The sequence below is a fragment of the Macaca thibetana genome, chromosome 4 (assembly GCF_024542745.1).
Source record: "Macaca thibetana thibetana isolate TM-01 chromosome 4, ASM2454274v1, whole genome shotgun sequence".
NCBI lineage: Eukaryota > Metazoa > Chordata > Mammalia > Primates > Cercopithecidae > Macaca > Macaca thibetana.
In genome coordinates, this window is record NC_065581.1 from 53,528,872 (window position 1) to 53,555,044 (window position 26,173).

Here is a 26,173-nt window from a genome sequence, read left to right on the forward strand (position 1 = left end):
CCCAGCAGAGCCATCTCCAACGTGTCCGTCTTCCTCTCTCCTCATACTACACATCCCAGGCTCCTTTTTTTTTTTTTTTTTTTTTTTTTTTTTTTGAGACGGAGTCTCTCTCTGTCTCACAGGCTGGAGCAGTGGCCGGATCTCAGCTCACTGCAAGCTCCGCCTCCCGGGTTCACGCCATTCTCCTGCCTCAGCCTCCCGAGTAGCTGGGACTACAGGCGCCCGCCACCTCGCCCGGCTAGTTTTTTGTATTTTTTTAGTAGAGACGGGGTTTCACCGTGTTAGCCAGGATGGTCTTGATCTCCTGACCTCATGATCTGCCTGTCTCGGCCTCCCAAAGTGCTGGGATTACAGGCTTGAGCCACCGCGCCCGGCCCCCGAGGCTCCTTTTTATGCCCAATGTTAGAAGTTCTTAAAAAAGAAAAAAATAAAATAAATAAATGAAAAACTAGGAAATAAGGTATGCATTTAAAAGATATCCCTAAACAATATATTTTTTTCAAGCAAGCTAGTAATTTTCAAAAAAAAGAAGTTCTCTCAATTATTTTCCATAAAACACTGTTCCATTACCTTCTCCACATGATGTTGGCCAGTTCTAGTCATGATTGTGTTTCAAGACTTCACCATTGTTTACATGGTAAAATTAGTAAACATGGTAAAATTATTCATATATTTAAAGCCAATGCATACCATAGGACATCTTCTTTCTTCTCATTTCAAACTGTGTTTCCTACAAAACTTTTATTTATTTGTTTTGTTTGTTTGTTGTTGTTTATTTTATTTTATTTTTTTTGATACACAGTCTCACTCTGTCACCAGGCTGGAGTGCAGTGGGGCTACCTTGGATCACTGCAGCCTCTGCTTCTTGGGTTCAAGTGATTCTTCTGCCTCAGCCTCCTGAGTAGCTGGGACTATAGGTGCATGCCACCACACCTGGCTAATTTTTGTATTTTTAGTGGAGGCTGGGTTTCACCATGATGGCCAGGATGGTCTTGATCTCTTGACTTCGTGATCCACCCACTTCGGCTTCCCAAAGTGCTGGGATTACAGGCATGAGCCATTACGCCCAGTCCTGTATTCTACTTTTCTTTGAGACAGAATCTTGCTCGGTCATCCAGATTGGAGTGCAGTGGTGCGATCTTAGCTCACTGCAACCTCCACCTCCCAGATTCAAGCGATTCTCCAGCCTCAGCCTCCCGAGTAGCTGGGATTACAGACACCTACCACCACGCCTGGCTAATTTTTGTATTTTGAGTAGAGATGAGGTTTCCCCATGTTGACCAGGCTGGTCTTGAACTCCCGACCTCAGGTGATCTGCCTGCCTCGGCCTCCCAAAGTTCTGGGATTACAACGTGAGCCACCGTACCTGGCGAATACTTTTAAATAACAGCTTTATTGACATGTATTCACATACCATAATTGCCACCCCTTTATAGAATATTATTCAATAATTTTTAGTACATTTACAGAATTCTGCAAATACTATCACTGTCTAATTCCAGAACATTTTTATCACCTGGGAAGGCAGTAGCACATGCTTTGGCAGCCATTCCCCATTGTCCCCTTTCTCCAGCCCCTGTCAACAACTGATTTCCTTTCTGGACTCAAATGGTCTGGATGGTTCATACAAAAGCATTCATGTCACATGTGGCCTTTGGTGTCTGGTTTCTTTTACAGCACATGTTTTCAAGGCTTACCAATGTTGGAGCATGCATCAGTACTTCATCTCTTTTCATAGCCCAAGAATATTCCATTGTCTGCTACAGCACATCTTGTCCCTCCATTCTTCCATGGGTGGACATTTGGGTTGTTTGCACCTTTTGCATATGATGAATAATTCTCCTATGAACATTTCTGTGCATGGATTAGTGCGGATGTGTTTTCCTTTCTCCTGGATGTAGACCTGGTAGTAGAATTGCTAGGTCATTGGTAGCTGTATATTGGACTTTTCAAGGAACCGCCAACAAGGGAGGAGACCCCTCCCCCCAGCTTTGCTGGTGCATAATCAGTCTGGCTGCTTAGGTCTGTATCATTTGATACCTGCTTCACTTAGGTAAGCCTAGTATCTAGAGCACCAGCCTCTCTAACCTTAGTCAAGTTGACCAGTTCATATAATTGGCTGGAAATTTAGGCTCCTGGTCATTATTCTTGGAATTACTGGAACCTGAGATTCAGCTTCTTTGCAGTCTTCCCTCCGCAGGCCTTCATCTACAGAGTCTCAAACATTCTATGCTTTTTCCTAAGCTATTGGTTGGAGTCCAGCCTCTGAAGTCCTGAGCACCTGGAATCATGGTTCCCCATCCTCCTGAGTTCACGGTTCATCAGTGTTTGGAAACCTCTGTCAGGGTGCTGGCTCTATAGACTGCATTGTCTTCTAGAATCACACTCGCCTGAACACTCCCCATATTCACTGTTTCCTCATCTCCATGGGACTCTGTAATACTTGACCCCAGCATACATGCCCAGGGCCCAGCCTGCGGCCAGTCATGATGCTCCTGCCATGGTCCCGCCCACACACAGAAGGACCTAAATCACTCCTGTGTTCTCTGTTGATGGAAGAACAGAAAATGTACTATATGGGGCTCTCTCCTTTGTGTCTGTCTGATAGATGCTGTATTTGCTGGCAATGTAGTTGAGAATGGCTCTGGTCTGCATCAGCTTCATCCTGTCAATCTCAACCACTGGCACTTGTTGGAAAAACAAACTCCCGTCTTTGGAAAATAGAAAAAAAAAAAAAAGCAGAGTGAAATTTCTATGAATCCCACCCTTTCAGGATGCAAAAGTGGTTGTAGAAATGACTAAATGTATAAAATGAAAAAAAAAATATTGTCTGGCAACTGTTCAAATGAAATAGGAATTTGTTTTTAGCTTCTGGAAATGCTTTTTCTTATCAAGCTTTCTTTTGCTTTTTATCCTGTTATTTCATTTATGTTTTTATTCCCCATCCAGCTACAAAATAGTTCCCTTGTATTGCCTGCCTGTGTTGATTTATCTTCATGATATCTTAGGAAGAAGTTGGGAGAGACTGCAACAGGGCCACCAGCCAGATGCCATTTAACAGGGGAATTTCTCAAAGTAAGTCTCATGCCGTTGAAGACATTAAATACAGTTCTGAGAGAAGTTCCTATGTTGGCCCTTTGCGTGGTCTTCAATACCCCCATTAGACAGTGTGTGCAGGGCAGGCTCTGTGTTTCTTACCCCATGGCTGCTACCCTGGCTCATGTCCCTCCTCACCCTCTGACCGGGACTTCCAACCAATTCAACACTGTCTCGTTATCTAAGCATACAACATTGCAAAGATATCACCTTGTCAAACTTATAAGAGAAACAAATTCAAAATGAACCTATTTCAACTCCTTTTGTTTAAAACATGTCCTTGCGTGTCTTTGGATGGGGTGGGCTGTATGGGATCCTGAGCTGATGACCACAGCTCACTCTTGGTGCCAAAAGCAGGAAAGCAAGAAAAGGGCATCCGCAGGGTGCTGGAGATGGTTCTCCAGTAAATACAAATAGAAGTCTGGCCCTTTTTAGCCTGGAAAGCATTGCCAGACCTACTCTAGGAGCCCATCCTTTCCATTTTACGATTTTCTCCCTCTCCACCATCACCAACTACACCCCTACACACGTAAGAATTCCCGGCTTTTCAAACCTCCCTGTGTACCTTCTACTAGATACCCTCCTCAGAGGCACATAGGGACTTGATCTTACTATTTCTTAACTTTTCCAAATCTTATGCAGATTCCAGAAATTTCTCTTCAAACTGGAAGCAGAAACAGTAAATGGGCTCTTGTTAATTCATTCCATAGCACTGTAGACTTTCAACCTTGAATGACTTCTGTCTGGTACATAATTGGGAAAATGTAAGATTTCTGAGCTTGGTAGAGCACACAGAGGAGGCTGGTGGTGGCCATTTTGAAATCCACACTAGGTTATCAAGGAAAGGGCATGGATCACAGCACATAGTCGCTCAATCTTCTAGTTCACTTTACTTCCAACATGATCACTCCCATGTCCCTGATTAGGTCATGATTTGAGAGGGGATGTCACTGGAGTTAAAGGATCATGCAGTTCTTCTAATTATGGTGTTGTCATATCTTAGGAAAGCATGTGTCTCTGAGTGAGATCAGACCACAGCCTTTGTATCCCCAGCATGGGTATGCTATGGGCCAATGGCCACCAAAGATTCTGCCAAGGGCCCTCTGCTGTAATTTATATCAGCTCAGTTTGTAGGAGCCCTGCTAAGGGTGAAACCTTAAGGTCATAGCTGTTGCACAGTTATAACTCTTGCTATTACAATTTCCCCTCTTGGAGTATATGGGACACAATAGAATAGAATTCTCAGTTTTAGGAAGGAATTAAAGTCCCCACAGTAACATTATTTTTAATGAAAATCTCTGGCTTGTGACATGCCTGTGTGCGTTTAATATCACTGTTGTCATGTCCTGGCTTCTTGACTTTGGACACATTGTTGAATCTCTCTGTGTCTTAGTATCTAACCTATGAAGTGGGTATACTTATGGTACCTGTGTTATAGGTTGGTATGAAGATTAAATTACAAAGTCATGCAAAACACTCAGAAAAGTAGCAAGTGTATCATAAGTGCTCATTAAACATACACTATTAGGATTCTGAGAGTTGGCTGCTATTTCATATCATCATTAAAAAATTAAATCAATCTAATATTGATGAAAATATACTCTATTGTTGATCTAGATCCAGTGATGTAAACTTTGAAATAAATCACACCTTGTCTTGAGAGTAGTCACGTTGGTTGGAATGGCAGCCAGCAATAAGACTGTCTCAATCTGATCAGAAGCTCTGAGTGGATGCAGGTATTTAATACAAATATGAAACCCAGTTATTGCATAACAATGCAGTTGACTTAATGGGCAGAATCTATAAAAATAAAAGTCAAAGTAGACACTTAACAAGATTTCCTGTATTTCACTGTTGATATGATCTGGTACCAATCTTGACCTGCCTCAAAATACCTGTGTGATCTGGGAATCATCACTTAACATCTTGAAGCCTTAGTTTCCTCGTCTGCAAAATGGGAATAGAACATTTTCTTAAACAGAATATTGTAATGTTTCAAAATGCAAGATACAGGGCCTGACCCACATCCATCAAGTAATAAACGGTAGTGGTGTTTGCAGTGGTTACTTACAGTTTAATGGAGTTCTTTATGGTGACAGGTCAGGAATTTGGGGGTTTCTAGCTTGCTCCGTGGAACAGAGTTTGCTATGGATCTATGATCACACAGGACCAGGATCTAGAGATCATGGGGGGGGGCGGTGTGCTAGACATTAATAAAGCGTCCAGTTCAGGAAAAATCTAAGGAAAGGTGGGTGGTCCTGGCAGGAGGGTGACCAAGGTGGGGTGGGGTTGGCAAGTGGGATGTTCTTGTGAGGCTGAGGACTGGGTTGTAATCATCAGCCTTAGGGCACTGACCCCAGAAGCCCAAGCAAGGGCTGCAGTCAGCCCTGCCCCCGCCTTCAGTCAGGCTGGATGGAGACCCGGGAGCCTGGGTTCCTCCCAGCCTTGCCCCTCCCTCCCTTCTGCTGAACTCTTCCTGCCCAGGCTTTGAACACATCCCAGAGCTACAGAGCTGATGTCTGGATGACAGTGAAACAGAGTATTCATTTGTACAAAGAAAACAACCTGCAATGGCAGTGTTTGGATTTCTTGTGTGCTTATTTCTTCATAGGATTGAGAAAGGGTGAGGCTAAAGTCTCAAGCTCACGTGAAGCAATGGAGAAAGTGCCGTCCCGAGGTTCAGGTCCACACTGTGCTGTGAGGCTGAAGGGGCGCGCTAGAAGTTCCCTTCACAGGATGCCACCTTCCCTGAAACCCTCCTTTTCGGCTGCTACCCGAGGGTCAAGATTTCCTGAGTTTGTCCATGACTTACCCCTGAGGAAAACCCTCAGGTAGGGACTCTGGTCTGGACTGGGAAGTGTTTTTCTCAGTGACACCTCTAGAGGGCAGCACTTAGCAGAGTCCCACAGACACCTCCCAGCATTTCCTGCTCAAACCCTGGAGGATGACCTGGTAACACTGGGGATTGCTTGGGTGTTCTCCTGGAAGCTCCTGATTTTAATCACCTGTTTATTGTCTCCATTCTTATAGATATGTAGGCTACTCGAGAGCAGGAACTGAGTCTGTCTTGTTCACTGTCTACCCTCAGAACCTCACACAGCACCTGGCACTTAGTAGGTACACAATAAAATAATCATGGAATTAATATACTCAGTCTTTAATGGGTTATTTGTTATAATCCACTGTCTTCCACCTCTCATGTGTAGTATGCATTTTAACTTTATGTTCACTTTCTGATATACATTTTATCCCCCTTCTTATATAAACTTCTAACGTATACAATAACACAAAAGTATCACTACCTTCCTTGTATTCCTATCATAGAATCAGTAACTACCAACGTTAGTGAAAGGAGTCAAACTTTGTGAAATATTTGAAGATTTACTCTGAGCCAAATATGAGTGTCGAATACCTGAGACACAGCCCTCAGGAGATTCTGAGAATGTGTGGTCAAGATTGTGATTGTACAGCTTAATTTTACACATTATAGGGAGACATAAGTCATCAATCAAATATATATAGATGTATATTGGTTTGGTCTGAAAAGTGGGGACAACTAGAAGTGTGGGCTTCCAGGTTGTGTGTAGATTTAAAATTTATCTGATTGGCAATTTGTTGAAAGGGTTAAGTTACTATCTAACCACCTGGAATCAATAGAAAGGAATGTGTAGTTTAGGATAATAAGGGGTTGTAGAGAACAAAGTTCTCTACATCATGGAGATGAAGTCACCTAGTAGCAGGCTTCAGAGAAAATAGATTGTAAATGTTTCTTATCAGACTAAAAGTGTTTGTTCTGTTAGTAATTCCAAAAGAGAAGAGATATAAAGAGACTTGTCCAACCCCCCAACTTCCCATCATGGCCTGAATTCATTTTTCAGGTTAGCTTTGGAATGGCCTTGCTGAGAAGAGAGGTCCATTCAGATGGTCAGAGTGAGGGAGGGGGCTTAGAATTTTATATATGGTTTACACCAACTAAAGCCAATATGTTTTCATATACATGCCCACCCACTTCCCCAATCTTGTAATAATGTGAGGAAATCCCAAATATCATATATTCCATCCTTAGATACTTCAAAGTGTTTCCCTAAAACATAAAAACTATGGTTCCAGCAAACCAGTCTTAGATTCCAGCAAACCAGTCTCTGTGCCCATTGGTTAAATGTGACCATTCTCGCCATGCTAAGAGGTGAGACTGTGTGGTAATAATGCATGTACGGAAGTTAGTGGGAAGAGGAAGAATTCAAGAACTAATATTTATTGAAAACTTTCGACTGATCCTTCCTTCCCCAATGCTAGTCTCTTTCAATATGTTATATTTTGACTCCTCCTTAGAGTCCCATTAAATGCTTGTTATTATCTCCATTCTTTAGTTAGTGAAATGGAACATCAGAAAAGTTAAATGCAGTATCCACTATCACACTCCACGTGGTGATGAACTTGAAAATCCACACCCAGTACGAAAATGAAGATAGGCCTGGAACCCACCCAGGTGAAGGCCCTGGGAATCCATGAAGTGGCTGTGAAACCAGAGGATATCACTGACAAGGAGGACCAGCTCTTTGGCTGTTAGGCTGAATTTGATGAAAAGCAGAAAGTAGGCCTCAGGCTTGCTTAACTGTAGCTAGAAGAATCAAATTCTTTCAACGGACAGAGGACCCTAATTTCTTGTGCCTTTTGGTTTTCTATATTCTACCTCTTTGGGGTGCATTTTGTTTTATAACCTGGAAATACATGTGTTGCTTCATCAACTTTGCAGGATAGAAAAGGAGATAGTATTTCTTCAGCATCAGTCACACACTGGCCATTCCTCCACTTTTATCTTCATTTTATCCTACAAAAATCACCTAAGTTGAATGTTATTATTATTCTCATTTTACAATTGGTGATACTGAGATTTTTTAAGCAACTTTCCCAGAGTAAGTGGTGGATCTGGGATTCAAACCCATTGCTATTCAAAACCAACGACTGAGCCTTATTTTCTAAGTTTGTGTTTCTCAAATATGCATGGTAATTTTTCAGCGAATTGTGAAATCCACATATTTTTTAAAGAAAATAGGAAACAATAAAAAATGCCAGCGAGCATGACATGCTGGAGAGTAAGTAATGTTTCATGAGTTTTTAGTTTCAGTTACATGTATGTTATGTGTATGGATGTTTGCATGCGTTCACGCTCATTTGGCCATTGTAAATGGTTAGAGATGAATTCATTGCGGATCATCAAGGAAGTTTGACAGCCCTTGCTCTATCCCAGCCTGCTTGGGAGGTGGAACATAGCAGAGAACCAGAAAATGAAAACTGAGTGTACAGGGACAGGCCATAAATAATTGTATCATGAATGCGAGTGGAAACACACAGGACTCATTGAAAGCAGGAGTTCCAAGACTTAGAAACAGTGGCATTTTCTCTCCAAACCCCCAGCTGTGATATAACATATTAAGATTCTTCTTGCAAAGTTTTGTGGTCGTCAAGCTTGATACATTGGTACAAAAATATACTTGTCCTTACCAACAGATGTATTTCTAAAAAAGCATGTATGACTTGAATTTAGACATTAAAATCTGGAACTAAATAGTCTAACTTTTAGAAAGTAAATAATTCTTTGGAACATACTTAATCAACTCATCTGTCTTGTAATTAGAGACTTTGCACATTGCACTTTCCTCCCATTGGAAATGGAAATAGCATGATTCAGCAGAAGGAAAGGGAGAGTGAACCTCACAGAGAGTGGGGTGTGCTTTAATTGTTATGGACTAGAGTTCATAGACTGATTCAAATCACACACTTGCACCCTTAGCCATTACTGAGGATCCTGTTTCAAAGGGAAACGAATTATTATCATCTCACATAACATTTTATCATAATGCTCTTGCTTATATGTAACATATCACCTTCACAATATGAGGTTTCCAAAGGCCAGGCCAACACTGAGGCAAAGGTTACCATTGAGCTTCATTGGGTCAACAGAAAACGAGAACCAGAGAGGCTCAAAGATTTGCCATGGGTCACACACACATGCTCCTCATTCATGGTCAATATCTAGGGAGTGTGTCTACCTTCTGCAACAACCCAGGGAAGTGGCTCCTAAGAGCCTAATGAAAGATGGGCACACTGAGGTTCAGAGAGTTAAAGCGACTGGCCCACGCTGCACACTTGGTGAGTGTTGGGCCAGCCCAAACTCCTTCTGATTGCAGGTCCAGAGCTTTTCCACTCCACCCTGTAAGCTGGCTCTGCTTCTGTATGAGAAATTGTTTCATGTTTTCCCATTCAGACTCCATTAACCAACTAAAGATTGGAAGGGAAGGGTGAGAGGGGGCCATCTGAATCTTGAGTTCCTTTCTGTTAGCAACTTTTCAGGAGCTTGATTGGAGAAAATAATAATAATAAAAATGTTTCTTTCTGTACTTTGACAACCTAAAAACTTGAGTGAGTTGAGGACTAGTATAACTGTATTTTCCTCAACCGGAAAATGGGCTTGTTTTGAAAGGAATACAAATGGTGAAATTCCAGTAGTAAATTAGAGTTAATATACTCTTGATCCCTGGGTACTCCTAATTACTGTTTCTTATCAGAGAGAAGGGAGACTGAGATAAATCACAACTCCTTCCATTATGAGGTTCATAGACTCAGTAGGCTCTTTAAATTCTGAGCTCAAGTTTCTCCTTTCAAAATCAGGAGAGTTATATCTATTTTTGAGGGCCATTGAGAAAGTTAAATGAGATAATGTATATAAAATTTATAATAAGAACTGAATAATGAGAGTGACCTCCTGCCCCCACTTCTTGGGATGTGGATGAGTCTCTCTAAACACACTGGGTAGCACATGGATCTCCTCTCTCTCTTTTAACTCTTTCTCTCTTAACCCATCAAGCTCTGACAAAAATATGATTTTATGTATATCTAGATTTCTTTCTGAATAAGGCATATTATAAGTCTGTTTTTTTAAAGCTCCTGTACAGAGGTTAATAACAGGCACTGATCCAGTCAACCTGGGTTAACAAAGTTTTCAGTGAAGGTTCAGGGAGGCCTGATCCATCATTAACACAGTCGTGTTTAACATAGAGTTAAACAATACCATTTTACCCTGGCCCCTAACATTTCAAAACACAATCATGCCTTCCCAATACTCCCCCCAAATCTTAACTCATTCCAGCATTAACTAAAAAGTCCAAGTCCAAAGTCTCGTCTGAGACTAGGTAAGTCCCTTCTGCCTACAAGCCTGTAAAATCAAGAACAAGTTAATTACTTGAAAGATACTATAGGAGTACAGGCATTGGGTAAATGCTCTCATTTCAAAAGGGAGAAGTCAGTCAAAACAAAAGAGCTGCTGGCCTCATGCAAGTCCAAAATCCAGCAGGGAAATCATTACATCTTAAAGCTTCACAATAATCTTCTTTGACTTCTTTGACTCTTTGTCTCACATCTAGGCCATACTGATGCAAGGGGTGGGCTCCCAAGGCCTTGGACAGCTCTGCACCTGGGGCTCTGCAGGGTACATTCCCCAGGCTGCTTTCACTGACTGGTGTTGAGTACCGGCAGCTCTTCCAAATGCATTGCACAAGCTGTTGGTGGATCTACCATTCTGGGGTCTGGGGTACAATGGCCCTCTTCTCATAGCTCCATGAGGCAGTGCCTCAGTGGAGACTCTGTGTGGGGGCTCCAACTTTTCCCTTCCCCACTGCCCTAGTAGAAGTTCTACATGAGGGCTCCATTCCTGTAGCAGGCATCTGCCTGGCCATCCAGGTGTTTTCCTAAATCCTATGAAATCTAGGCAAAGGCTCCCAAGCCTCAACTCTTGCTCTCTGTGCACATGCAGGCTTAACACACATGGAAGCTGCCAAGGCTCCTTACAGCTTGCATCCTCTGGAGCAGTGGTCTGAGATGTATCCAGGCCCCTTTATAGTCATGGTTGGAGCTGGAGCAGCTGGAACACAGGATGCCATGTCTCAAGGCTGCACAGAGCAGCAGGGCCCTGGGTTTGGCTCACAAAACCATTTTCCTCTCCTAGGCCTCTAGGTCTGTGATGGGAGGGGTTGTCTCAAAGCCCTGGACATGCCCTGGAGACATTTTCCCCATTGTCTTTGCTTTTAACATTTGGCTACTTCTGCAAATTTCCAAACTTTTGCAAGAGGAGCAGTATGTTAATAACTAAGAGTTTTACAAATTTCTGCTGCTGGCTTGATTTCATCCCCTGAAAATGGGATTTTCTTTTCTACCACATGATCAGGCTGCAAATTTTCCAAACTTTTATGCTCTGTTTCCCTTTTAAATATGTTTCAATTTCAGATTGATTTATTCGGATTCAATGACAGATTTCAGATCATGTCTTTGTGAGCACATATGAACATATGCTGTTAGAAACAGCCAGGCTAAATATGGAATGCTTTGCAGCTTAGAAATGTCTTCTACCAGATACCCTAAATCATCTCTCAAGTTCAAAGTCTCACAGATCTCTAGAGTAGAGGCACAAAGCCACCAGTCTCTTTGCTAAGGCATTGCAAGAGTGACTTTCGTTCCCATTCCCAAAAAGTTTCTCATCTCCATCTGAGACCTCAGCCTGGACTTCACTGTTCATCTCACTATCGGCATTTTGGTCACAACCATTCAACTACTTTCTGGGAAGTTCCAAACTTACCTTCGTTTTCATGCCTTCTTCTGAGCCCTCCAAACTGTTCCAACCTCTGCCCCTTACCCAATTTTAAAGCTGCTTCCACATTTTCAGGTATCTTCATAGCAATGTTCCACTTTTCTGGAAGCAATTTCTTGCATTAGTCCATTTTCACACTGCTATGAAGACATACCTGAAATTGGGTAATTGATACAGAAAAAGGGTTTAATCAGTTCACAGCTCTGCAGGCTGTACAGGCTTCTGCTTCTGGGGAGGCCTTAGGAAACCTACGATCATGGTGGAAGGTGAAGCGGAAGCAAGCACATATTCACATGGCTGGCAGGAGACAGAGAGAGAACGGGAAGGTGCTACATGCTTTCAAACAACCATATCTCATGAGAACTCTATCAGAAGACAGCACTAGGGGAATCCAAGACAGCTAAACTATTAGAAAACACCCCATGGTGCAATCACCTCCCACCAGGCCCCACCTCCAACACTGGGGATGACAATTCAACATGGGATTTAGGTGGGCACAGAGAGCCAAACTATATCGGGTGTCATTTTATTTTCCTGTGACTTATAGCCTGGACAGGTCTCATATCTGGATCCAAAAGGAGGACATCACTGAAGCTCCTAATCTTTCCTTTATATTTTTCCCCAATGTTAAACATTTATTGCAGGACACTGTTGACTTATATTCTAATGGCGCTATACATATTAGTTGGGTTCCTTTAGGTGCATTTAAAAGTGACAGATTGGATTAAGAAAATGTGGCACATATACACCATGGAATACTATGCAGCCATAAAAAAGGATGAGTTTGAGTCCTTTGTAGGGACTTGGATGCAGCTGGAATCCATCATTCTTAGCAAACTATCACAAGAACAGAAAACCAAACACCGCATGTTCTCACTCATAGGTGGGAACTGAACAATGAGATCACTCGGACTCAGGAAGGGGAACATCACACACCGGGGCCTATCATGGGGAGGGGGGAGGGGGGAGGGATTGCATTGGGAGTTATACCTGATGTAAATGACGAGTTGATGGGTGCAGCACAGCAACATGGCACAAGTATACATATGTAACAAACCTGCACGTTATGCACATGTACCCTACAACTTAAAGTATAATAATAATAAATAAATTAAAAAAAAAAAAAAAAAAAAACTAGTTATAAAGGCTGGGTATGGTCACTCACACCTGTAATCCCAGCACTTTGGGAGAGGGCAGTGGGAGGATCACTTCAGCCAGGAGCTTGAGTGCAGCATGAGCAACATAGCAAGACCACGTCTCTACAAAAATAAACAAATCAGTCAGGTGTAATGGCATGCACCTGTGGTCCCAGCTACTCAGTAGACTGAGCTGGGAGGATTGAGCCCAGGAGGCTGTGATTGCAGCAAGCCATGATTTTGCCTCTGCTCTCCAGGCTGGGCCATGGAGCAAGACCCTGTCTCTAAAACAAAGCAAAACAAAGCCAGTTATATGCTGCAGTAATTATTTTGTTATTCTATCAGGAATTCTGAATTTTAATACTTGAGAAGTCACGTAGTCTACAGATTCCAAGCCAGAAAATATTTTGCCCCCATACCCTAGAGGACATTCAACAATATCTGTAGTCATTCTTGGTTGCCACATCAGGACAGAAGGTGCTGGGTACTACTTCAACATAGGTAGGTGGAGGCCGATGATGCCTTGGAACATCCTATCATGAACAGGACAGCTCCTGCACCCAAAGAATTACCTAGCTCAAGGCATGCCAAGGGTAAGATGAGAGACTTTTCCTTAGCCATTTTCAAGGTTTGCTGTGAGTTGGTTGAACCCTAGATAGAGAATGTGACTTGTCATCTAGCTAATTAATGGGAAAGACTGAATCAGATTCTAGTTTTCCTGACATTCAGAAACTGATTTATTCCTATTACAAGTAAACCTTAATTTTGAATTTTCACAGCTATAAAGTATTACAGTTGCTTATATACACATTGTGTCCCCACTAAATTGTGAAGTTCCCAAAGAGCAGAGAGGTCTCACAGTATGTTTTAGCACAGTGTATTGCACATGGTAGTATTACAATATCACTGATACTTGGATAGAGCACATAGTAATGCTAGACATTTTAGCAGTCGCAGAGATTTCTATAATTTCATCTTTTGAACTTCCTTGATGAGAAAATCAAATGATACAGAAAAAATTAAATAGAAAAATTAAATAACAGATTCAAGATAATGGATCAACCAATCCTGATTATCAGACTCAATTTTCTACAATTTAACAGAATTAATAAAGATATGGGTGTGGCTCACTGAGTAGACCCAGAAGGACTAAGGAAGAAGGAATTTGGAAAGAGCAAGGTTATCATGCAAGTGTTTAATTGGGCAAAAGACAAGGATTAACAGATAATTGTTGAAACGGGAATGTGAAAATTCACAAGAAGGGCATTATTGTTTTTAATTTTGTTAGTCCTTAATCTAGGTCATCTTGCTTTATAGGACTAAAAGTTCTAAAGACTTAGATTCACCTCTAAGTTCTAGAAAATTGTTCTCAAAGATTCTACCTGCTGTTTGGAGCATAACAACCTTAAAGAAATATTGAAAAGCCAATGGCATCAACACTTGACAACAAATCACAAAGCACTTCCCGAAGGAAGCATTAATGTGTGATATCTACCATCAAGTTGTAAATTAGAATTCTGTTTGGCAGGTGTTGGTGGCTCTTTTCTCAGCTGGAGATGGAGGTTTGGAGAAGCAACTGCAGACATGGAACTGTCCAGTTGTATGCCGCTTTTACCAGTCACTAGGAATTCCCGACTCTGTAATCTTGCCAAATGTAAGTTCACAATAACTGTATGTTGATTACTTGTCTAGAGAATGTTACTTTAGCATAAACACCTACCTTTCCTCTGGTGATGATCATATTCTCAGATTACCTAAAATGACATCATCACTGTTTTTTCCCCTCATGGCATTAATTTTTCTACTATAATTAAATTAGCTTTCTAAATTCTTCATTTTTGCATTTCTTTAACAATTGTGAGAGTTGTCAGAGTCAAAAGGAGTCAAAATGTTAGGAAAACTCTGACAAACAGAGCTGAAAAAGGCCATAAAGAGAATATTCTTACTCTTTTGTATCTGATAACAAAACAAACTAGGAAAAACACAGCCTTGAACGAAGGCCATTGCAATCTTATAAAAGAATACTTCTGTTAGGACACTTGCCCATCAACTGCCTGTTTAAACTTGGCCTGGCATTACCCTTGTTATTGATACTTGTAGTGAATGATAAATATTTCAAAATGTTTATTTAATCTTCATTTTTTTTCCTATAAAAACATTTGTCTTTCTTAACTTCCCTGAATACATACATAGCTTACTGTGATAAACATATACCCATTACAACGCTTAATTCTCAAATAAATATCTTTTATTTGAAAGGCTCTCTGTTCATTATTTAAGTTGAAACAATGTATCCAAAAGCAGGAGAATGCAGAACTTTTAAACTGTCATCCAAGCACACAGAGAAGGCATTAATATGAGTACAAACCAGATTTTTCTTGTGCCAAGGACACATTTTAAAGTATTTTTTAGTGACCTAGATGGGAGAACATGTGTAATATAGGGAGATTTCTAAGATCAGTATTTACTTTGTTAAAGGCTGTCACCCTTGTGGCTCAACAACTACTGTGAGGTCCTAATGTGGTTTATAAATTACATGTTCATTTCAATAGCTCCCTCCCATTGAAAGGAATAAAGTCAAGTTAAAAACAGCCACTCCCACACATTTCAGGGCCGCAGGACTGCCTACTAGATTCTGAGAAAAATGGCAAGTCATCCTCTTATCACAAGGTAACTGATTAATATGTTCCTTTTCAAGGTTGGCAATAAAAGTCTAACCAAAAATTTCAGCAGATTTTGCTCTCTGTACAGTAAGTCAGTAGAAACTGGCTTTTTGAAGATGATCACTATTAATGACTTGGATGTAAGGACTAAGGCAGATGAGAAATCTCTGCTGGGAGCATAGCTGGGAGGGTACGTCTGTGAAGGGCAGGCTGATGGCCCTCTGGAAGGCTTCTCTTACTGGGTTGCCACATAAAATACTGGGCACCCAGGTAAATGTGAATTCCAGGCAAAGGATCAGTCATTTTTAGTATAAATATGTTCCAAAAACTGTAGGAAACATGTTTGTACTAAAAAAGTAATGATTGTTTATCTAAAAATTCACACTTATTTGGGTGTCCTGTATTTATCCACCAAATCTGGCCACCCTATTTTTATGTTCTTTCCTCTCTGCATTGCTCAAATCACCCTTCCTGGCATCTGGGTCTTTGCACATGGTATTTGTCCTGACTGGAATACTCTACTTTCAGCTCCTACTGTATTTTCTCTATTGTGTCTTTCCCTACATTAATTTGACAAGATGTATTCAATATCCGATTTCCCCTTAACCTTGAGCTCCTGAGAGCAGAGCCTTCTTCTTATTTGAATCCAGTCCTTATTGTCTGGGACAAAGCCTGGACATTGTAGGAGCTCCTAAAATAAGATAGTTTTAAAATGTACATGGAAAAATTCTAGCAAATACAAAAGTAGAGGGAATAATATAACAAGCTTGAAGGTACCCATGACCTGGATGCATCAGTGTCCAGCAACATTTCTTCATCTCTACCAGGTAGTGGATTACGTTATGTTGGCTCCCAAGAAAGAGAGGCCCATGTCCAAATCCTTGGGTCCTGTAAATGTGACCTTAGTTGGAAAAAGCCTCTTTGCAGATGAAGTTAAGGAACTTGAGATGAGATCATCCTGGAATATCCAGATAGGCCCTAAATCCAATGACAAGCGTCCCTGCAACACAGAGAACAGAAGACACAGACACGCAGAGGGTGAGGTGCTGGAAGCCCCAGGCAGAAAGCAGAGTGATGTGGCCACGATCCGTGAAAGTCCAGAAATGCCAAGAGCCCCCAGAAGCTGTAGGAGGCAGGGAAGGATTGTTCCCTAGAGCTTCCAGGGGAATGTGGCCCTCACACCCTGACTTCAGACTTCTGGCCTTCAGAATTGTAAGAAAATGCATTTCTGTTGTTTCAAGCCACCCAGTTTGTAGGAATCTGTGACAGGAGCCACAAGAAAATGATGTAAACTCCCACATACTCCCTCCACTACCATGGGATTCTATTCAAGCAAATCCCAGACAGCGTATCATTTCATCTGTAAATACTAGTATTCATCTCTAGAAAGGAAGAACATCCTTTCCAAACACAATCACACTATGATTATGTTTAATATGATAATCTCTTATCATATTAAAATTCTATAATTCCTTAATTTCATCAAAGCTTCAGCATTCTAGTTCACTTAAGTGTCCTATAAAAATTTCTTAGCAGTTTGTTTATTTTGGTCAGCATCCAAGCAAGGTCCTTACAAAGCATTTCAGGGATACGAGTCCATTTTTTAAAAACATTAATGAATGAATAGAGACAGGTAGAGTGTGTGGGGGTTTGCATGTTCTCAAAGCCCAGTCTCATATACCCGGGTTCTGGAGGTGCATAGAGCTGTGCATGGGTCTGTGCAGGTGTCACTGTCCGTTGGTGAAGCAGCACTGGGGACACAGCAGGCCAAGCCCCACACCATGAGCTCACGGTACAGGGGAGCAGACACAGTGGACCTCAGGTGTTACCAGAGGCTCCCTGGGGCTATGTGGAGGGCAGAGGACAGCCCAGCACTCCTGGGAAGCAATGAGGTGGTGTTAAGTGTGTCCACTGGGAAGAAGCTCGCCAGGCAGGGCTAGCACATGCACCCAGGCAGGAAGGCAAGAGGCCCCACCATGCCCAGAGGGTTGACTGGGCTGGAGATCAAGGAGTGAGGATGGGTGTGAGGATGCATTCTGTATGCAGTCAGGACTCACTGAAGAATTCTGTGATTTTATTTTCCTATTTGCATTTTAGAACAACTACTCTGGTTGTAAATGGAGAAGAGACTAGAGCAAAGTGAAGCTGCAGGTAGAAAGCCTGTGTGTCTGTCTGCTCCATCAACCACGTCTGCCAACTGTGGGGAAGCTCAGTCTAACAGGAGGAGAGCTCAAATTGCAGAAGTCCAGGTGTCCGGAGAGAGATTCACATTATAAGCCCAGTATGTGGGCGGAGCTAGAAAGCACTCCTAATCTAAGCATTCTGGTACAATGACACACCAGGGAAAAGTAATTTTGCATATTGTAATTTGTATGTAATTCACGTATACCATCTGTATCTTGGCAGCCCAGGCCTGAGTGGCACTGAGGGAACTAAGAGAAGGCTTATGCCTGGGTCCCCACAGAGCCTTAAGGAGCAGAGTGAGGAAGAGCCAGGAGCACATGTCTGTAAGGGACAATAGGGTGGCCTGAGAGCAGAAGGTGGGTCTGCTGGCTCTTCAGTATTTCCTCATCTCCTAGAAAACTGAGGAATTAACAGTAGACAGAATCACTGTTTTGCAAATGCATCAGAAAGAACACTTTTATCAGAAATAAAATACTGTCCAGGAAAAGAAGAAAATGTCTTTATGCCATTCCCCAGAATGGTAACTCTTCTCCTGTGCATACCTGAAAATGTCAGGAGCGCATTTCTACATCGACATTTTAATAGATGGTATGACAAATGTTATAAGACAATTCTTGGAAAGGTCAAACAAACCACATAATCTCTAGTTTCTTCTTCTTATCAAATTTTTAATTCCAAGGAAGTGGTAGGTTAGGAGGAGATTGGAAATCTGAATTCATATCAGATCCTAATGAAAACAAATCAATTTTAACTAAGTCGACAAATAAGAGTTATTTATTATTTAATTAGCATGTAATTGGAAAGAGTTTATTAGCTTTACAAGAGGCACAGTCCACACATAGGTAAAGCACTTCATTGTTGCAAACTTTGGAATATTGGTCTTGCATGTCCTTGGCCTCCATGGCTGCTTTATTACAACCTGAAAATCTTCCTTACTTTTTCTAAACTTTTCACATCCATGGGAGGCTTCCTGGGGCTGCCAGGTTGCAGAAACTTCTTCACCGTGGGCAGGTTGCTGATTCTGGTTTTCAGGGCCTGTAATTCACAAAGCACAGCCTCAGAGTGAAGCCAAGGCCTGCCACCACCATTAATACCTCCCAGGGAATCTGAGCCCCTCCTGCCAAAGACCAAGCGAGTCCCCTCCATCAGCGCCAGCATGGAGGCAGAAACAGACACCCAGTGAGAAATGAAGATAAGAGGAAGGACATGTAGCTCACTTTATTTTCCCCAAAGATATCGTTCAGATTTTAAGCAGCTCAGTCATCCCTTTCTCCTTACATATTAATCCTATAGATTAGTGACTCTTGTATAAGACAAGAAAAATCAATGTGCCTGTGAGATATCAACACAGATCAGTCTCTAAGCAGAAGTAAAAATATGGGGAAATGAATTGGAAAGGAAAATGTTATAGAAAATATTAAAGACAAACCATGGGACCACCTTTTCTCAGTGAGCGATACAGTGTGGGGGGCAGAGTGCTGGAGAGCTGTGCAGAGAGGAACACAATGTCTGACAGCAGGAGCTGGAGCCCAGGGAGAAAACCAGATGGAAAGGGCCCTGCTCAGACTGACTGAATGTGGGAAGACAAGGACACATATGGGATAAAGGAGGTCACAGAGAATTCAGGAACAGAAACCACGTTGAAAGAGAGGGATGGGGAGGATGCTGGGCCCTGGGTCCTTCCCATGATAAAAGGCAAAATACTCTTTGTGGGGTAGCATGCACCACAAATTTCCTTTCCATAACAAAAGTGTTTTCATTCCTCAACATTGGAGCCTGGAAGCTGATTTTGGAGACCCTGGGGCACTGAAGGCCTGGAGAAGGCTGGGGTCAAAACATGGTCAGTCCCAGGACCCAGATACAAGATCCCAAGATGGGAGATGTGGGGCTGCCTCTCTGGGCTGCGAAATGGGTCACCTTCAGCAGAGGGAAGCTGGAGATAAGGCTGGAGTCAAGCTCTTCCACGTAGTAGAGAAGTTCCACCAGGTGAATGTCAGCCCGGCTCAGCTTGTTGCCAACAAGGTAGTCTTGTCCATGACTCTTTAAGACCTGGAGAATTGGAGGAATCAGATCAGGAACACATGCCCACCCAGGCTGGGACCCCTGCTTCTTTCAGAGCCTCTCCAGCCTGACTTTCCCCACCTCTGTTGCCTTACTGCATGGGTGCAGAAATCCAGAGCTTTCTCCACATTATCTGAATGAATGAGAGAGTAAGAAATGTGACTCTACTCACTCCTCAGTTGGAGCTCAGGCTCCCATTTTCTCTTCTCATTCCACATCGCTGTGGCATCTACACCACCCACCCAGCTTGCTGCTTCCACATGGGCCAGGGGCATAGCACCCGCCGCCACATGTTCTGTCTACCCCAGGCCCTACAATGTGGAGCCCTCACATTCAGGACATGGCTCTACATTCTGCTCTCTCCCTCTTCAATCTCCCTTGGGCAGAGACTCCACCTTCATGACAACACTCTTCCCCCAGAAGGAGACTATTTCAGAGTCCTCATTTCTCCTTGTCTGCTCTCCTCATTCCCCGCTATATCTCCCTGGGATCTATAGTAAACCTGGGTGAACCTGAATTCATCATCTTTCTTACAGCATTGACTCTCACTCCTGACTGGCACTATGTTATAATCTGCAAGCTGAAGCATTTACAGGTGAACTGCACTGATGTCTACAACTTACTATAAAATGCATTTTGCAAAATCTTCCTCTGCATCCCACAATCACTCTCCTTTTTAAAAATACCCATCTCTGAAACACTACAGTATTCTCTGGTTGGGCAATTGGTCTCCTGTCTTCCTGCACATGGTACCAGAATGTTTTCTGATGGATCACTTTCATCATGTTCGTCTTCAATCAAAGTCCATGGGGTTCCATAGACTCAACAGCAACCTCTAGTGTGGTCAAGAGCCTTCCACAGCCCATGTTCTACTTATGAACACGAGATTTTGTTGAACAGATAATTTAATGTTGGGGTCCGTAAATTAACATTTTACTGGAAAATTATGGCTTGGGTGTAAGTGATACAATTGCTTCTCCAAGCCTATTTTCATAAAATGCCTAGAGAGCCAGAGCGCTGCATTGGTGTTCAGGAAGTCTCACCGAAAGTGAAGGTCAGTGCCCCAGGAATGCCCAGCCACTATTTTTCTACTGGCCTCTAAACTCAGTTCCCCAAACACTGAACAGTTTCACTTACTTTTTCAAAGGCAGGGAAATAGCGGTTTTGAATTTTCTCTTTGACCAAGGCAGTCTTGGCATCTCTTTCCTCAGGTTGACACGTGATCAGAAGAAGGACCATTTCAGTCAAATCTACTATACCTTCTGTATACATATCAATCCTGAAAGACAAGCAAACGGTCAAATGCCTCTTGCCTTAGATTTTATAGGTTTATAAAAACCTAAGAAAATAGAGGGTCAGATGGTGGCAAAGTAATTCACCTCCAGTGAGTGCCTTTTATAGTCTAGTAATTATGCTCTGATTTTTACAGGTATATTAACATTTATGTCTTAAAACAACCTATCAAGGTAGATAGATCTCTAAATTTTGTTACACACATGACCTAAAACAGGAAAAAGAGCATCGGTGGTCACAGTCATGAAAGAAATTGGTGGAATCACTGCCAGTACCCACTGGTGCTGTGCCAAGATTTATCAACTCCATTGTGGTTTGTTCTGTGCATGAACTTAGTGTGAGTCAGATGGCCAAAGACCTGCCCCCTAAGTAATCCTAAGAGAGTCCCTGGCACAACCTTCTCAGCCGTATTTCTTGTCCTCTCTCATCATTTTACAGCTCCCAGGGCTCCTATGCCCCAGATTATCAGTTCTTCCAATTACACCCATGAAACGTGTTTCCACAGCCCTCTCCATGTGCTATTGCCCAACTTTAGCCAGGTGTGACTTTCTGGAGACCCCACCTAAGAATCCCCTTCCCTGGTGAAATTCTCTATTCAGTTACAACCAGTGCAAACTTTTCTTCTTTTGTGTCAAACTGGAGTTTCACAATACTTTTTAAAACAAGAGCTTTATTGATGTATGTGCACATACTATAATTGCAATCTGTTAAATTATACTACTGAGTGGTTTTTGGTGCATTCACAGAATTCTGTAAAAATCATCACAGTCTAATTCCAGAATTATTCTTATCACCCTGATAAGGACATCTGTACCATTAGCAGTATTCATTTTTCCTCAAGCCCCACTTCTTTAGCTCCAGGCAACCACTAATCTACTTTCTACCTCTATGGATTTGAATATCTGGACATTTCATACAAAAAGAATTCTATAATGCATGGCCTTCTGTATCTCATTTCTTTTATGTAACATGTCTTTATGGTTTAACCATCTTGTAGCATGCATCAGTAGTTCATTACTTTTCATGACCAAACATCATTCCATGGCATGGCTAAGGCACATTTTTCTCCTCCATTTATTGATTGATGGATATTTGAGTTGTTTCCACTTTTTGAATACTATGAGTATTGTTATTTGCATTGTTCATTTATGTAAGAGATGTAGTGTGGATGTATTTTTGATTGTTTGGGGATGTACCTACTAGAGCGACTGCTGGGTCATTGGTAATACTATGCTAAAGTTTTTGAGAAGCTGCCAACAGTTCCATTCAGGATTTATTTGGAATCATGCGGTCTCCTCACAACAGAGAGGAGACCCCAGGGTTTTGCTGGTATTGAATCAATCTGGCTGTTTCAGCCTTCTATCCATTTGTCAAGGTAACCGCAGCATCCTGGGCGCCAGCCTCTACTAGCCCTGCTCAAGTATTCCAGTCCATATAATTGGTTGGTAATTTAGGCTCCTGGTCATAATTCTTGGAATTACTGGGATCTGAGATTCAGCTCATTTGCAGCTTTCCCTCCCCAGTCCTTCATCTACAGACTCTCAAACATTCTGTGCCTTGCCCTACACTATTGGCTAGAGTCTAGCCTCTGAAGCTCTGAGTACCTGAATCACGATTCCCTATCCTCCTCAGTTCATAGGGTTTATGAGTGTTTGGAAACCTTTGTCAGGGTGCTGGATCCATGGTCTGCATCATCTTCTAGAATCACCCTCACCTGAACCCTCCCCATGTTCACTGTTCCCTCATCTCCACGGGACTCTGCAATACTGGACCTCAGTATGTACGCCCAAGGCCCAGCCTGCTGCTGGTCATGATGCCCTGCCACGGTCCCACCCACTCAGGGAAGGACCTAAATCACTCTGTGTTCTCTGTGGATGGAATAACAGAAAATATACCGTACAGGGCTCTCTCCTTTATGTCTTTCCCGTAGAGGTTGTATTTGCTGGCAATGTAGTTGAGAATGGCTCTGGTCTGCACCAGCTTCATCCCATCAATCTCAACCATTGGTACTTGCTGGAACAGCAAACTCCCATCTTTAGAAAGAAGGGAAAAAAAGGAGCATTAAATGTCTATGAAACCCACCCTTTCAGGATGAAAAAAATGGTTTTGGAAATGACTAAATTTGTGAAAGGAAAAAGAAATTATTGCCTGGTAAGATTTCATCTGAAACAACCTTTTTCCTTGTTTTGTTTTTTGAGACAGAGTCTTACTCTGTCACCCAGGCTGGAGTGCAGTGGGACGATCTCAGCTCACTGTAACCTCCTCCTCCTGGGTTCAAGCAATTCTCCTACCTCAGCCTCCTGAGTAGTCGGGATTACAGGCATGCACCAACGTACCTGGCTAATTTTTGTATTTTTAGTAGAGATGGGGTCTCATCATGTTGGCCAAACAGTTCTTGAACTCCTGACCTCAAATGATCCGCGCGCCTCAGCCTCCCAAAGAGCCGGGATTACAGGCCTGAGCCACCACACCAGGCCCAAACAACATTTTTTAAAAGCTTCCTGTGGTTCTTCTTTTTCTTAAGAAGCTTCCTTTTACTTTTTAATCTTGTTATTTCATTTTTGTTTTTATTTCCCCTCCAGATACATAGTGAGACTCTTGTATTTTTTGTGTTGATTTATCTTCATGGATATTTTAGGAAGAGGTTGGGACAAGTTACAATAGGACTGGCAACAAGATGCCATTTAAAACGGGAAGTTCTAAGTTTCATGGTGTTTGTAACATTTAAGGCAGGTTCTGAGAGGTTTTTATGTAAGGGTCCCTTTCTCTGCTCTTCAAAGCCTGCAATAGTGCTGCAGTGCTACTTTGTCACACCCCGCCCCAAGAAAGAAAAACCTCAAGGCAATGGCCACATCGATTTCTCCTCCTTTCGACTAGCACGTGTTCTTGCATGTGCTTGGATGGGGAGGGCTGTATGGGATCCTCTACTGATGACCACAGCTCATTCACGGTGTCCCAAGCATGAAAACAAAGAAAGGACTTTCTCTGGGGGTGGGAGATCATTCCTCTAACAAATAGTCTGAGAGGTCTGGTCCTTTCAGCCTGGAGAGAGTTGCCAGACCTGTTCAAGGGGCCATATCCTTTCCACTTTAACCACTTTCTCTCTCTGCACCATGTCCAAATACCACCGCCTACACACATAGGCATTCCCGGCTTCTCAAGCCTCCTTCTGTACTTCCTACTAGATACACTCATCAGAGGCACTTAGAGATTGATCTTACCATTTCTTAACTTGTCCAAATCTTCTGCAGATTCTAGAAATTTCTCTTCAAACTGGAAGCAGAAACAGTAAATGGATTCTTGTTAGTTCATTCTATTATAGACTTGTGACCTTGATGGCCCCATCTGGTGCATGATTTGGAGAATATAAGATTTCTGAGTTTGGCAGGACACACAGAGGGGTCTGGTCATGGTCATTTGGAAATTTAGACCTAATTCATTGAGAAAAGTGCATGGGTCACAACACGTAGCTGCCCAATCTTCTAGTTCACTTCACCTCCACCCTGACCTCATGAATGTGTATGATTAGGTCATGTTTTGAGAGGGGACGTCACTGGAGAAAAGGCACTGAGCAGTTCTTCTAGTTATGGTGTTGTCATATCTTAGGAAAGCCTGTGTCTCCAGGTGAGATTAGACCACAGCCTTGTTTGTCCCCAGTATGGGGTATACCATGGGCTAATGGCCATCAAATATTCTGCCACCAAGGAGCCTCTGCTGTAATTTATATCGCCCCACTTCTTGGGAACCCTGCTAAGGGTGAAATAGGTCGCCGCTGTTGCACAGCTTTAACACTTGTAATTCTAACTTTCTCTTCTCAAGTACATGGAACCCAATAGGTTAAATTATCAATTTAATAAAGGAATTAGAGTACCACACTACCATTATTTTTAATGAAAGCCTCTGGTTTCTGATGTGGTTTTGTGGGTTCAATATCACCATTTTCATGTACTGGCTTCTTGACTTTGGACATGTACCAAATCTGTGTCTGAGTATGCTAATCTATGAAATGGGTATACTTACGGTACCTATGGTATAGGATGATATCAAGATTAAATTGTAAGGTCACACAAAGCACTTAGAAAAGTAGCAGGTGTATAGTAGCTGCTCATTAAATATAAGTTATCTTTAGAATTTTGAAACTATACTTAGTTCTTTATCTACATCCAGTAACTTAAACCTGGGAGTAAATTCCACCTTGTCCTGGACAAGTCACTTTGGTAGAAATGGCAGCCAGCAACAAGACTGTCTCAATCTGACCAGAAGCTATGGGTGGATGCAGGTATTTAATACAGATATGAAATTCAGTTATTACATGATGATGCAGTTGACTTAAGTAGGCAGAATATGTCAAACCAAAAGTCTAAGCAAAAGTTCTCATGGTTTTTTGGACTTCAATGTTGTTATGATCTGGTTCCAATCTTGACTCTGCCTCAAAATAGCTGTGTGATCTAGGAATTATTACTTAAAATCTTCAAGCCGGCCGGGCGCGGTGGCTCAAGCCTGTAATCCCAGCACTTTGGGAGGCCGAGACGGGCGGATCACGAGGTCAGGAGATCGAGACCATCCTGGCTAACACGGTGAAACCCCGTCTCTACTAAAAAATACAAAAAACTAGCCGGGTGAGGTGGCAGGCGCCTGTAGTCCCAGCTACTCGGGAGGCTGAGGCAGGAGAATGGCGTGAACCCGGGAGGCAGAGCTTGCAGTGAGCTGAGATCCGGCCACTGAACTCCAGCCTGGGCGAGAGAGCGAGACTCCGTCTCAAAAAAAAAAAAAATCTTCAAGCCTTACATTCTTCATCTGCAATATTTTCTTAAATGGAATTTTGTAATGTTTTCAAAATGCAAGATACAGGGCCTGACCCCCATACATCAAGTAATAAACAGTAGTGACGTTTGCAGTGGCTAATTATACTTTAGGGAGTTCTTTATGGTGAAATGTCAGGAATTTGGGGGTTTCTAGCTTGCTCCATGGAACAGAGTTTGTTGTGGATCTATGATCACACAGGACCAGGATCTAGAGGTCATGGAGGTGCGTGCCAACAATTAACAAAGTGTCCAGTTCAGGACAAACCTAAGGAATGGTGGGTGGTTCAGGCA

The 26,173-nt window shown here is 42.3% G+C and overlaps 1 protein-coding gene across 12 annotated transcripts in view; it reads right to left on the reverse strand.

Moving 5' to 3' along the window:
• Nucleotides 1-26,173, reverse strand: part of LOC126953690 (glutathione S-transferase A3) — a 115,016-nt gene that overhangs the window by 50,740 nt on the left and 38,103 nt on the right. For 3 of the 12 annotated variants that reach the window (XM_050789273.1, XM_050789276.1, XM_050789270.1), the window contains one exon: nt 24,299-24,350. The exons of 6 other annotated variants lie outside the window; for them this stretch is intronic. In XM_050789273.1, the coding sequence (XP_050645230.1) occupies nt 24,299-24,350 (52 nt within the window). Of the gene's footprint in view, nt 1-18,585; nt 18,759-19,640; nt 19,773-20,921; nt 21,064-22,977; nt 23,111-24,298; nt 24,351-26,173 lie in introns of those variants that run through there. 3 more of the 12 variants (XM_050789278.1, XM_050789277.1, XM_050789282.1) reach the window with 2 other exon arrangements.